The sequence below is a fragment of the Pteropus alecto genome, unplaced genomic scaffold (genome assembly GCF_000325575.1).
Source record: "Pteropus alecto unplaced genomic scaffold, ASM32557v1 scaffold22, whole genome shotgun sequence".
NCBI lineage: Eukaryota > Metazoa > Chordata > Mammalia > Chiroptera > Pteropodidae > Pteropus > Pteropus alecto.
This window is the reverse complement of record NW_006434839.1, coordinates 9,067,366-9,082,311: the sequence shown is the minus strand read 5'-3', so window position 1 is coordinate 9,082,311 and position 14,946 is coordinate 9,067,366. Positions and strand designations below refer to the sequence as shown.

Here is a 14,946-nt window from a genome sequence, read left to right as displayed (position 1 = left end):
TAGAGCACCAGAAAACACTAATATCACTCACACGTTATGGCGTCCTATTTTACAAGAGCCTATTTTGCTGTGTAAATTTATCTCAGAGGAGAAAATTGCATTTGCCCATATGTCCTGGCGCTGAAATCTCTATAATGAATGAAAAGACCCAATCCAGGTACTTATATAACTAGGTTAAAATTGGGAGTACTTGTATGAGGAGACTCAATTATCTCTGTTACAAAGAGCCCTTATTTCTCTGCCGTGTGAGAGGCATCTGTCAGAGATAAATTCCTGGCTTTTTCAAATTCTCTTTATCCTCTTTAACAAAAACAAGCCCAGGGAAATGACAGTTGAGTTGCACAAACCCAGTGTTCAGACTTCCTGAGAAACTTGTCTTGAAATCAGAAGTCAAATTCCTGGCCTACATCAGCTTTAACAAAACACATTCCCCTTCAATAAACAGCCACACATTGATTGTTGAGTATCAGGATAAAATAAAGACCTTAACTCTGTGTATTCTTTTCATGAGAGTACAACTAAGAGGTTTTATTTCGACTTGGTATTTAAGAAAGGAAATCTGGAGCCTACCTATCTTTCTAGCCTTATCTCCTACCAGGCACCTCAGACCACAGCCAGACTGGATTACGTGATTCCTCAAACACGCTTGCAGCTTTTTCTTCTCCATTCCTCTGGTCAGGCTGCTCCTCAGCCTGCAACAGCCTCACCCTTAACGTCCAGTTCAAAAGCCTTAAGAAAGTCTATCTGTTTTCTAATTGGAAAATAACTTTCCTTCCTCGGAACTTCCATAGCGAAGACACCGGTTGCTATGGAAGGCAAAGATTTGTATCTTAGGTCCATTCCTTACTGGTTGTATCACCTTGAGCAAGTCATTTAAACTCTGAGGTTTGGGCTTCTCATCTGTAAAGTGTACCTTCCTTCTAGAGTTTTTGGAAAGATTAAATAAGAAAATGCATGTGAAATATGTAGCAATACATATTCAACAAATGATGGTTTTCTTTCAGTCTTCCATTAGGAATTTCTGCCATGGTAGTAATTTTGTATTTCTGTTATTCTCCTCACCTAATGTGCACACACACATATGCACATGCACACACGCGACTACAAATTCCCGGGACACAGAGCTGTGTTTCATTCATCTTTGTAGTCTCATAGCACCTAATTCTGTGATCTGTACTATATAGAAAAAATGAAAAATATTTGTTGAAAAAAGTAATTAGTATATTAAACCATCTAAAACATTTAAAACAAATGTCAGAGCCAGAAATCCAGATGGCTTTTTAAAAAAAAAAAAACCAAAAAACAAGAATTAACAATTAAAACCCCAGACAGCACTTCGCAGAGAGTAACAGTCTAATTACAAATGGATACATCAAAGTCTTAGTCCCTGTGAACACAACAGCACAGGGTGAGTACTTCAGTCAAATGGTCAATTCCTTATTTTCCCCGCATCCTCAATTCTCATTACCTTCTAGTCTTTGAATCTCCTCAGCTGTCACTTCCAGTGTTTGATCAGATAGGGAAGCAACCTGGATGACCTGAGAGAAAAAAGAATGACATGTGTAGATGTGTGTATGTTTGTTTGTCTTTAAACAGAGGCAATTCTGTCTTTTACAAAAGATGAGGAAACATCAAAGATCTCTTGTTTTAGGAAACTGTCAGTGTCCTCAATTGGAGACTAAACCTCAGGTCTCCTTACTTAGGGAGTGGTAATTACACTGTAGATGATCATGTTAGAAGAAAAGATTCATTTAAAATATTACACAATAAACTTAAAAGACCAAAAGGGTAATTTAGGACAAGAAACATGAATAAGAGTCTAAAAACTGCATCCATATATATTCTAGTCCCAACACAGCATGTTATTTCTTGAAAATGCAACATTTACAATAACAGAATTGTATCAGCAAACAATTCTTCATGCAGTGAAGAAATAAATGTAATTGTGAGTATATTGATTAGAACAATGTATACCTACATACAGTTTTTAAAGCACTGTTCATAATTTAGCTGATAAGACCTAAGATCCACCTTGGGTTTCATCAATGGAATTCTTGTTTGGGGGCCAGAGAGATACTCTGTTCATCATTTTCAAAAGAAAGAAGAAAGTGACTTTGCCAAAGTAGCAAAATAACCCAAGGCAGAAGGACTTGGAAAAAGAGCTCAGTAACAGAAGGGAGATCACCTCATTTTCACAGAGAAAAATGCCCAAACAGTCCAGAGTCCAGAATTCTAGATTTGAAATATTCACTGGACGAGGAAAAGAAAAAATCTAAATTAAACCACAAATTTTATGATTTAAAAGTAGAATGCAATTTTTACTTCATATAATTTTTATCAAAGAAAAGAGAAAATTTTCACACCATCCTCAAATGAACACACACACCACACACCAATTAATCCTTGAACAAGTGAAATATAAGGAATCAGAAAAATACCCTCTGCAAACATTACCTAGAGTTGAATTCAGAAATACTCACGTAAAGCAGCACAAACTAGACAGTCTCTATTCCGGGGGAAGATCATTAAACTTACCAGCTGGGCAAAAGTTGTAACTTTTAGTCTTTTGAAAAGCTCATCTTTCTTGTATCTATAATCTGAAAAGCAGGACAGGACAATTATTTTTCTAGGTTTATTTTGCTTTCTTAAGGTATTACTAGTTCTTTCTAGTCATCGAGTTGTATGGTATATATTTCAAGTTATACATATGATTTACATATATTACCTCATTTGATCCGCATGATATCCTCAAAATTAAAAGTGCCAAGTATTATATCATTTCTTCATTTTTCTCCTTTGTTTTGGCCAATAGGAACCCTAAAGCTGAATTGATAAGCCACCTTTTTGTATCTAGTGACTTTATCCTTTGCCTTTATTTTATTAGTCTACCATTTTCCTTTTATTATGCTGTCTCTGCTTTGCCACATTGTATCACATGCATTTTTGTAAGCTGCTTTAAATCTTTTTCAGAACAAAGCAGGGAATAACGTCTACATTTTACAAATGAGGACAGAGACCCAGAGCTGGGTTACCCCAGGTCAAAGAGCTGGAAAGAAATTTACACCTTACTATTCTAACTCTACCCTGAAAAGAAAACAATTATATTCCTGAGGTGACAAACTATGCTAGAGACACAGGGCAACACTTTTTCCCCCTGGGGTATAATGCTGGGCAAAAAGTAATGATTGGTCCGATAACCTTTTGTACCAGTTTCTCTTCAACTCCACCTCAATAAAAGTCAACCTCTTCTGTTTTTTAAGATGAAAAAGTTCTAGAGATGACTATACAACAATGTGAATATACTTAACTACTGAACTGTATACTTAGAAATGGTTAAGATGGTAAATTTTATGGTATGTTTTCTTACAATTAAAAAAATAAAAATCAACCTAAAACATCAATATGTATTCAGTGCTATCTTTATGGTATTTCTGCAATTGTTTATGTTAATAATTTGTCATATCACATTAAACAGTTAAAATCTAGCCAATCTCACTTCATCTACTATCTGTCCCACAGAAGCACGTTAAAAGTTAGTTTCCTTAAACTTTTCTGAAGATGACTGCCAATTCTGAAGTTTTCAGCGCTGAACTCCAGCCCACTCTTACCCTTCACTCCTGTTCTAGGTTTGTATGTCGGAGCCCATGACTCCTTAAAGAATGCTTCATTATCTCAGAATCACTAAAGGCTAGCTGGATAATTACTGTGGCTTTCACGGCATAAATGTCTCATAAGCTAAGACTCCTAGCAACAAAGGAAAGGATTAAAGGTATTTAAGACTGTGTACCTGGTATAACTAATCATTTCCATGAATTTTCCAAAAAAACCAGTACAGACTGGATAGTTACTCTGGAGGATACCATTAGCTTGCTTTACCAAACAACTTACAACTCAGTCAGGAAATGATATTACTTTAAAAACTAGCCTTTGTAAATATATCAAGACTCTCTTACAGGAAATTAAAGCTTCTCTGTTCTAAAACGTCTTAGAGAGAACAATTTGGCTAATAACTGACCATTACTTCTAGAAAATTCATAAAATAATTTCCCCTGGATACAACAAGGTAACAAACCCACATGCAAGTGAGCTTCTAAAACCCGCCAGGATACAGACCCGAATAGCTGAGCACAAGCTATAAAAAGTGCAACTGAATAGCTACAGTATTCCCCTCAATTGCCACCAACCTGCCCACCAAAAATCATTTATGTAAATCAACACGGCAATAAATCAGCCAATGAAAACAGTGAAGTAGTTTGCACTGTGTCATTTATCCACTGGTATTCCTTTGGTATAGCTACATTGTCTGAAATACTTCTCCAATTCTTCACATTCTAAGTACAAAATGTACACATTAAAATCCCCTTTAACGCAGTAGAAATGACCTCAAACAAAACATAGACTCTGCTATATTCTAATGACTGGCATTTCTAGTGTCCTCTCACGAGCACTAGAAATCCCACTGCACATTTGAGCCTGAACGCTACATACCTGGTTCTGGTTTAGAAGGACAGCCATCATTAGGACTTTCTGACATTATTACTCAGAGATAAAAGATCAGACTAGACGTGTGAAGGTAAGTTTTAAAGTTTATAAAAGGATGACTTGGAAGGCTCTGTCAGTCTGTCCTTGCAAGAGCGAACAGAGCTTTAAGAATGGAGCTTCTGCTACTGCAGCTTCTCCCAAACTCCGTGATGGAGACAAATAACCCTAGTTTCAAAAATGTTATCAACTTTTGCTTCTCCAGTAAGTCTGGAGTCTAAGTCTGTCTCTCTCGAGTTACTGGAAGGACAGAGACCTGACTATCTAGGATGTTTCACATTGGATCCAACCAGTGTCATCTAAGTACCAGAAGCCAAGAACAGGCTTTGTAAACGCTCAATAGACACAGAGTGTCTATTTTCCCTGGGCAGAGTTGAAAGAATATTCAGATTACAAAGGAATTCTGCATTTTCAGAGTTCTGTTAAAACACGTTATTAGCAAAGGGAAGTTGGGCTCACAGTAGAAGACAAATCAAAGGAAGTAACAGAACAACGTTTGTGATTTCACAGAAAGACATGGCATCTAAGGTAATCTGAGAGAAGTGATGGGTCTAGGGTATCATGAAACAAGGCAATATTATTTTCCCTTTTGACCCAAAAGAACACCTACAACAGAAAATGGGAAAAGAGAAGGAAAGAGCTTCCAAAATGTAGATCCCAAACCAGAATCTGAAGTAATTCTAGTCAGGGAATCAGTACGAGGTGTGTGAAACAAGGTGAGAGGCACCTCCTGTCTTACTAAAAGGAAGCCCACGACTTCTAAAAAGAGGGAAGCAAGCATTTTCAAGGACTCTATTCCAGAGGTATTTATTTGGGGAAGATAAGCGCCATTTAAAGTTCAGATATTAAAGAAACTACATTGTGCTTTTAAGAAATGTTTTAAACAGGGTTTCAGCAACCTAGGTGGAACGAGACATTTTTATGGGACAAATTTTGGTGTGGCCATGTGAGCTTACACCCAGCTACGAATGGGTAGGAGGTGAAAGAGACTACAAACCAAATGTGAAGCAGGCCAGCTGAATTTTGCCTGCCATGGGTGGATGAACTAAGGACAACAACAATGAAGCCTAGGTGAGTAAATGAGATCTTTTTCGTAGCTTAAAATTTTAATACATACTTAAAATATATATACTTACCTAATATAAAATGTAATATAATGTATAAAATATAAAATAGATATATAAGAAGAAAATAAAAGGCTATAGTGACATTATACATTAAAAAACAAACGTCTATAGCATTAGCCCTTATAGCTGAACCACGCAAATAACAGAGTCAGCAGAAAGCTGCTCCTGAGTCCACACTTATTAAGTGGGGTTTCTCAGCAGTTCCAAAGGAACAGAAACATTATCATTTAAATTAAAAGGCCTGCTGTGTAAAAACAAAAGTTCTGGTGAATTCTGGATTTGTAATAGTCTCTTCCCAGAAGATGTATATTACCAGAGCCAAATCCTGAGCTGTTATCAGTCACAGTACCTCTTTACCAGCATTAGCTAAATACTTTACTTACACTGTGTTCTCCTATTGAAGATACAAGCAAATCCATCTTAGAAAATAGATGTTTCTACTTCTTTAATTTTGGCCTTGATGTGTACATTTTACATCCGTTTTGGAGACAGATTGAAATATTATGATTTTGTGCAAGGGCGATGCATTCAATGGCTAGTAGCATATCTTTGCAGAAGATTCGTTTTTAAAAAAGATGTGCGTGAAATATGATTTTTAATTAAAAGAAAGCAGACTGCAGTGAATTTATAATACATAACACCACTTTAAGAATAAGCTTTTTCTCACATCTCAGTCTTTCATGAATACTGTTGAATTTATACTCAAAAGAGTGTTATGAAATGAGAGCTATTATTACTCCCACCTCAGGTATAGAGAAAATAAAACAGGAAAGATTAAGTACCTTGGAAAAGGCCACAAAGACTGCAGTACAATGAAACTAGAAGCCAGTTCTCACGGCTTAACTAGAGCTCATTCCATATTCCAACATGAACATCTCCTATGGGATCTAAGTCAGGCCGGGCTCGACCCACAAGCCACAATCTTAGCAGCTAACGGGGATGGTGCAGTGTTTCCCACATCTTTCTCAGCACCTTCCATCTCACCTGACTCCCCCCAGAGGAAGGCCAGGGCTGTTAATAACCATCTTACGGATGACTACAGGGCTCCACTATCCCAGCCCATCAATAGTGTTACTCACTTCTTTTGATCTCTTCTAGCTTCTCAGTGTATTTAGTCATACTGTTACCTAAAAAGAGAATAAGGAGTTTAGATATGCTTTTAATGAAAGGAAATGAGTAACACTGTGAAAATAGAATGGAGTACAAGTATTCCCTAAGCTTTCTTGGCCTGTTTTTTCATAACTACAGGAGACAAATGGGCCACACACAGTAATAGTCTTTTGGATTACATAGCACCATTGAAAGATGAGGAATCGAGGGAAATGTTTTGGTTAAATGTCTTTAAGCTGGGGTACACACCCAATAAACATTAAAGTCCCAGGCAGTAATGATATATATGTGTGTGTGTACACATATACATATATACGTGTGTGTGTGTATATACATACACACACACACACACACACATATATATATATATATAGATGTAGATATTTTTTTCTTTCTTTCTGAGTCAAGGCTTTCCTCCTCCTTTTATACCCCCTCCCCCATAATCTTTTTGTGGGGAAGCTATGCAGAGAAGAAGCAGTGATCTTTGAATGTCTAAAATGTGCTGTTGTGGCTACCCAAGCAACCCTTTCCTCTCTGTTTAGTCTTGCGGTTTCCCTCTTTCTTGAACTTGGCCTTCCACTATTCATGCTGATGCTGCAGCCTGAACTAGACCACACAGTCTATACACTAAGATATACCATGGATTTGATTTGCTGAGAAATAACAGTAGATTCCCGCAATGCAGAGAGTCCCCAGCACTCGTGTTTTATAGCCTGGTTCTACAATACTAGGTTCTAGCCAACGTGGGTTGGAGAGTTTTCATACATTAAAACTGGGCCAGGATCATTCTGGTTTCTGAATAAAGTCTAGTTCTCAAGCCAGGGGTGATTATTTTTTACTGGCATGCTTCGGTTTGGTTCAGTTCAACACAGCAAGCTCTATATGGCACCTAAAAAGTATAACAAAGAAAGAAAATATTCAAAATAATTTCTAATTTCTAAAATTGTGCCCCTAACTTTTAAGCCTTGAAAGAAGCTAGTCAGATCCAGTCCCGACTTCAGATAAAAGAAATGCTGCCAATAATGGCATGAACTGATATTTTTAAGGACTATTCTGAATTTTTCTTCATGTTTAAGTCAGAAGCAGAGAAAGAAAAGTCTTGCTTGGAAACCCAAAATACATTTTCAAAACACAACTTATATCATTTGTTATTATTAAATCTTTACCATGAATTCATCATGGAGTGAAATTACATTGAGTAATAAAAAATTTTTTCATCTGAAGACACACACATTCTCTGGATCAGAACTCAGTTTCGTCCTAGAGCCAGACTATATCCTTCCAAAAGCTCAGAGACATAACTGCCTGAGTAGACTCAAAAGAGACACTGAGAATGTCTCAGAAGAGGTCCAAATAACACCAAAGACCAGGATTAGAACCAAATATTATCTTCTTTAGGTTCTTCAGGCTGGAACTGACTTGAGACGTGCGAGTTCTCCAAAGCGGACACCATGAATTCTTCCTAGACACACATCCCTCTCCCCTGCAACTCTGAACTCACACAGGAGCTCGAAGGTCAATGCAGTGGGGGAAGGCAGGGCAAACTGTGCTGTTTTGCATCCCGCAATCTTATTCTTAAACTATTTTACATAGTAGCTTTTGTTCCTGAGTCCCCTACAGTTGCATGTTGTTGACGTGGCAGCTTCTTTTGGCTAGGGCAGCTTCAGGCAGTCTCATCAGAAAATCGAGGTACCAAAAACAAAACAAAACAAAACAAAAAGAGACTGATTTGTCCACTGACACAGCAATAAATAACTAAGCCAGGAGCAGTATTCCCAACTTCCTGGTTTCTAACACGGCTTACGAAAATACATCACTTCTCTAGTTGTGTTGTTTTTAAAAAAACACGATTTCGCTGTGAGGTAAATATGTAGAAAGTGTTACTTCCTTAATAGTAGCAGGTGGGAACCATTTTATGCTCTAAATTCCCCGAAGCATATTTCGCATGGAAAACAATAGCCAACCTTATTATATAGTCTTCATTATTAAAACATTGCATTTCCAATCTATAACGGTTTCCACTAACAGAAATGTCTAAAATCCATTTCTCAACCAATTATCAATATTTTCAGAGCAATTACACAGCACTTCGTCTTGTACCAGCAAGTGCCTTAAACAACCCTGTGAGGCAGGCTGTCACTTCTGTTTGTTTGTTTTCTCACTAAAGGACCAGGCAGGGAAACAAAAGTCTTTTGCAGAGGTATACAAATATTTGGCAAAATTAAGAACAAATCTAAGAAGGCTATTGACAAGAAGCCCTTTTCTCTGTAGACATTCAAGGTAGCCAAGAAGGGAGAAAAAAAGAAAATTGAGGATTTCTGCATTGTTTCAGCTGGAGAAATGAGACAGTGGAATGGCTGACTAATTGACCCAAAATTCCCTAAACATGATTTTAGAAAGTATGAAAAGTAGTATTTTACCCTATTTCGTATGCTTACATCTTAACTAAGCAGCTGATCTTACCAGATCTATTTTATCCAAAAATAGTTTTTTGACTACCTTTTAAAGGGACTAGAAATAGATCAATTCTACAATTGACTTGTTTATAAACACACCTTTGTTTTATACAAAAAAGAGACTAAAAGACCATCAGTGAACCAATTTTTTAGAAAAGATTGAAATTACACATTACTGTAAGATAAATTTTCCTAGATAAGACTTTGGTGAAAAGAAAAATGTCAGTGGCTCCCCACCGCTTGCTGGCTAAAGTTTAAACTCCTAGCTCTAGTGATGAAGGCACCTACATCTTACCTACCTCTTCAATTTTGCTTTAATTACTAAATTTGACAAACTCTTGGGTTAGTCTTCGGTTCTCTAACATGTCACTTTATCGATATAATCGTAATAGCTCACCCAGCTAGGAGTGACCTTTCCTTCCTCTGAACCTCTATAGCTCTTGGCTTACCGCTCAAAAGGTGTTTATCATTGTACTGTCTTATTTGTGTGCAGATCTTATCTACCTTATTATAACAAAAGACCGAGACTATTTACACACACACACACACACACACACACCTTTATCCCTTCCTATCGATATAATCGTAATAGCTCACCCAGCTAGGAGTGACCTTTCCTTCCTCTGAACCTCTATAGCTCTTGGCTTACCGCTCAAAAGGTGTTTATCATTGTACTGTCTTATTTGTGTGCAGATCTTATCTACCTTATTATAACAAAAGACCGAGACTATACACACACACACACACACACACACACCCCTTTATCCCTTCAACTGTCTAGTGTAGGAGGCACTCAAAAATATTTGCTAAATGAAATATAGTATGAAGATCTATTATTTGATGAATCCTTATAATGAATTATTTTATCATGCAAATAATCTTACCCAATTTGGTTTGAGTTTTTGTACATCTAATTTTGTTTCATCTATGCATAACTTGATTTATATACAGTATGTTATATACTACCTACATGACCCATATTGTTTCAGGACTCAGGTAACCTAGAAATGTAGAAGGTAGTATTTAGCTTCTACTTAGTCTATAACTTAAGTTGCGACAAAAGATATATAAAAAAAAGTTTTATCATTTGAATCAAGAGAAAGAGACAACCCAACTATCTCAATAGTGCTATGCAAAGATAGAGTACAATCGATGAACTGAGTGACTCATTCATTAGATTTTTTCCTTTGTTTTCCCGTAATTTAATAACATTATTTATACTGAGCCAGTAAGAAAAGCAAGTGATTTTGAGCAGCAGTAATCTAAAGTAAGATTTATAAGGCACGAACTCGGTTGCTAAGAGACAATTCCATTGCTTTATTTTTCTTCAATATTTCCCTCTATGGAGAAGTTCTTTTGGCTCAGAAGGAGCAGAAAGCGTGAAAAGAGGCACAGTGGTCCTTTGTTAATCTCAATAAGTTATACGAGTGTATAGTGCTTTCTGGTTTATAAAAAGCTTTCACATACATTTCTTCCTTTGACATCAGAAACAGAATTAAATACCAAAAAAAATGAAGAGTACCTAGTCTGTAATGAGTTTGACTGCTGAAGATCAAGGCTATTAGCAAAAATTCAGGAAAAGTAAAAACTAAAGAAGAAAAAAGAAAATGACTAGTTTATGTAGCGATAACAAAAGTAAAGTGAATTTAAAAAATAAGGCTAGAAAAGGCTGAGCGGAGAAAGTCCACGGAATTTTAGAAAGCTAAAGAAATTTGAAATTAGACTGAATATAGATTGAAATGAGAGGGTAATGAAGAGTGTAGGAGCCTAACAAAGGGAGAGCCCTGTGGTCTGGGAAGTGTTCCTTAACCAGCCTGTGGTGAGCAGAACAGAAACCCAGAGTGGGTGCTGAGAATACACGAGAACCCTGCGGTGGAGACTGAACCAAATGCCGCCAGGATTTCATCAGCAGCAGAATCCATTCATGGCACAGTCTGGCAATGCTGGGGAGCTGGTTACATACACCCAGGCACCTATGGAACAAAAGAAATACTTGAAGTTCAAAATAATTCTGATATTTCTAGCCTCGGCTATACATCAGTGTTCGAGTTTAGAAGAGAAGTAGAATCAAAAGTATAGAAATAAAAACTAATCTTTACCCAGGAAGAAGATATCAGTCTTGGAAGAACTCAGAAGGTGATTTAGGTGAAGATAGGAGACACCACAAAATTCTTGATTTCTCATGATGAACTCTGAATTGCTCACTGTTTGGTAAGAAAAGATTAGAGACTCATCTATTTAGCCTAAAATGAGAAATGCTGACTCGTTCCTGTGTCAATTTCCACTTCTCTGACTGCACAGTGTAAAAACATACCACAGATGGGAACTCCTTACGCTTGTTTAGGCTATAAGGTCACTCTTATGTTTTCTTAACCAGACTCTTCATCCATTTCACCTCATGGCACACATACAAGTGACAATATTTGAACGGAACACAGATTTGCGCTATCTCAGACCCTGATGGCTATCCAGAAGGCTGAAGAGATCTGTATCAGGTCACATAACCCTCAGTACTGAATGCACAGGGAGATAAGTTATAAAAATGCATAGGAAAAAAAATTAAAATCTTTCCCCTAGATTGACTTTAAGATAATTTCTTAATTTGAAACAACAACAGAAATCGAATGATAGAATAAGATTTCTTTCTCACACTGACTTTAAAATACTTTTGAGTTTTAAGCACTAAAGCACACTTTGGCCCTTCCGAAGAGATTAAAAAGCAGTTTCTGGGACATCCACTTTCAGGAAGATGAGGTCGATGTATTTTTCTCTATTCCTCCAGCTAAGCAAAATAAAAGCCCTGGACAACCCATAAAATGGGAGAAAATATTTGCAAATCATATTTCTGATAAGGGTCCAGTATCCAGAATATATAAAAGAACTATTCTAACTCAACAATAAAAAGAAAAATAACACAATTTAAAGAACAGGCCAATGGTCTGAATAGCCATTTCTCCATAGGCGATATACAAATGCCAATAAGAACATAAAAAGGTGCTCAACATCATTAGTTGTTAGGAAAATGCAAATCAAAACCACAATGAGATATCGCTTCACACCCACAATGATGACTATAGTCAAAATGATGGACACCAATAAACATTATTGAGGATGTGGAAAAAATAGAGCCCTCCTACACTGCTGATAGGGATGCAAAGTGATGTGGCTGCGTTGGAAAATAGTTTGATAGTTCCTCAAAAAATTAAACAGAGTTGCCATATGACCAATTCAACTCCTAGGTATATAACCAAGAGAACTGAAAGCATATGTTCACACAAAAACTTGTACACTAATGTTTATAGCAGCATCATGGCCAAAAAGTATAAACAAACCAAATGTCCATCAGCTGATGTGTGGATAAACAAAGTGTGGAACAGTTATACAAAAGAATATTATCTGGCAATAAAAAGGAATGAAATACTGATACGTGCTATGACAACGGCGAACCTTGAAAACATTATGCTAAGTGAAAAAAGCCAGGCACAAAAGACCACATATTGTATAATTCCATTTATAGAAAATGTGCAGAACAGGCAAACTCATAGATACTGAAAATAATTAGTGGTTACTAGGGACTGGTAAAAGGAAGGAATGGAAAGTAATTGGTATTGGGTATGGGATTTCTTTATGGGGTGCAAAAATGTTCTGTAATTAGATAGTGGTGATGTTTTCACAACCTTGTGAATGTACTAAAAACCTCTGTATTATACACTTTAAAACGGTGAATTTTATGGTATATAAATTATATCTCAATTTAAGAAAATAACATACCAATTAGAAAAAGATTGAATTAAAAAGCAAAACAAAACAAAAACCCTAGATATTATATGTTAAAAAAAAAACACAAGACTCTGATAGATAAAGAGAGAAAGGCAGGTTGGCTAGGGACCTCAGAAACCAAGGAATAATATGATAGTTGAGTTACCTGAGTTTTTTTTTTTTTTTGTCTATCTGTTTTTTTTTTGCCTCACATACCCTAGATTCGGAGCTGAAGAAGCAAGCAATCCAGAAATAACAACAAACAGACACACAAAAAAAATTCCCCAACAAAAGTCTGCTGTCTCCAGCCAAAAGACTAGGAAAGACAGAAAACCACCAGACTATAACTGCCTTTTTCTAGCCAAACTCCACAGAAAAGCTGTGGCCACACTTGCCAGCAAAGGCCAAGTGGGAAACCTCAATTTTCATCCTTGCTAAGCTGTCATGACATGCCATCTAAATATACAAAAGAGGAAAAAGAGGGTGGGGCTGAAAAAGTACTCAAAGATATGATGGATGACAACTCCCCAAATCTGGTAAGTGGCATAAACCTAAAGATTTATATAGAAGCTGAGTGAACTCCAAACAGGACAAACCCGAAGAAATCTAAACCAAGACACATTATAATTAAACTTCTGAAAACAAACAAACAAAAAAAAAAAAAAAGAAAGAAAGAAAAGAAAAGAAAGAAAATCCTGACAGCAGCAAGAGGAAAAAAAATGACACCTTACCTATGTGGGAAAAACAGTTTGAATAACAGCAGATTTCTCATCGGAAATCATGGCGACTGGAAAGAAGTGACACAATACTTTTTAAGTGCTGAGAGAAAAGAACTGCTAGCTCAGAATCCTATATCTAGAGAAAATACCCTTCATGAATGAAAGGAAATCAAGACATTCTCAGATGAAGGAAAACTAAGCGGCTCTGTCACCAGCTAAAGAAAGTTCTCTAATTATAAAAGAAAAGAACAAACAAACAAACAAACAACAGAGCCTTAGAACATCAGGAAAAGGAAAGAATACAGTAAGCAAAAGTATAGGTATATATATTCCTTTCAGAGGCCCATGGAACATATACCGAGAGAGACCATATCCTGTATGATAAAATGAACAACAACACATTTTTTAAAAATTGAAATATACAGACTGCATTCTCCAGCCACAATGGAATCAAACTGGAAATCAACAGAAATTTAACAGGAAAATCTCCGAACACTTGCAAACTAAACAACATACTTTTAAATAATCCATGGGCCGAAAAGGAAGTCTCAGGAAAATACAAATAAACAGTGGACTGAATAAAAATTAAAATACAACATATCATAATTTGTGGGATTCAGCTTCAGCAGTGCTGAGAGAAATGTATAGCACTAACTACATGTGTTAAAAAAGAGGAAAAGTCTTAAATCGATAACCTAAGCTCCCATCTCAAGAATCTAGAAACAGGAGAGCAAAATAAACCCAAAGCGAGCAGAAGGAAGGACATAATGAAGGTAGAAGCAAAAATCAATGAAATTAAAACAGAAAAACAAGAGAGAAAATTGATGAAACCAAGAGCCCAAGAGCTAGTTCTTTAAAAGGATCAATAGAATGGACAAACCTGTAGTGAAGGAAAAAAGAGAGAAAAGATAAATTATCAATCCCAGGAGTGAAACAGGGGCTATCACTTCAGACACAATAGGCATCAGAAGGATAATAAGGAAACACTAAAAACAACTCTGTACACATAAATTTAAAAACTTGGATGAAATGTATCAATTCCTCAAAAAACACAAACTGCCACAACTCAGCCAATATGAAACAAGCATTTTGAATATCCATATAACTACTAAAAAATTGAATTCAAAATTTAAAAACACTCAAAAAAGAAATCTCCAGGCTCAATTTTCTTGGAGAATTCTATCAAATGTTTAAGAAAGATCTAACACCAATAATACACAACCTCTTCCAGAAAAC

The 14,946-nt window shown here is 36.4% G+C and overlaps 1 protein-coding gene across 9 annotated transcripts in view; it reads right to left on the bottom strand.

The window, feature by feature from the left end:
• Positions 1-14,946, bottom strand: part of CEP41 (centrosomal protein 41) — a 42,513-nt gene that overhangs the window by 11,676 nt on the left and 15,891 nt on the right. For 4 of the 9 annotated variants that reach the window (XM_025045922.1, XM_006910514.3, XM_006910515.3 and 1 more), the window contains 3 exons: positions 6,746-6,793; positions 2,536-2,597; positions 1,469-1,538 (listed from right to left, as the gene is read on the bottom strand). In XM_025045922.1, coding sequence (XP_024901690.1) covers positions 1,469-1,538; positions 2,536-2,597; positions 6,746-6,785 — 172 coding nt within the window. In that variant the 5' untranslated portion in view covers positions 6,786-6,793. Of the gene's footprint in view, positions 1-1,468; positions 1,539-2,535; positions 2,598-6,745; positions 6,794-7,541; positions 7,666-8,277; positions 8,883-14,946 lie in introns of those variants that run through there. The other 5 variants (XM_025045921.1, XM_025045924.1, XM_015588390.2 and 2 more) reach the window with 3 other exon arrangements.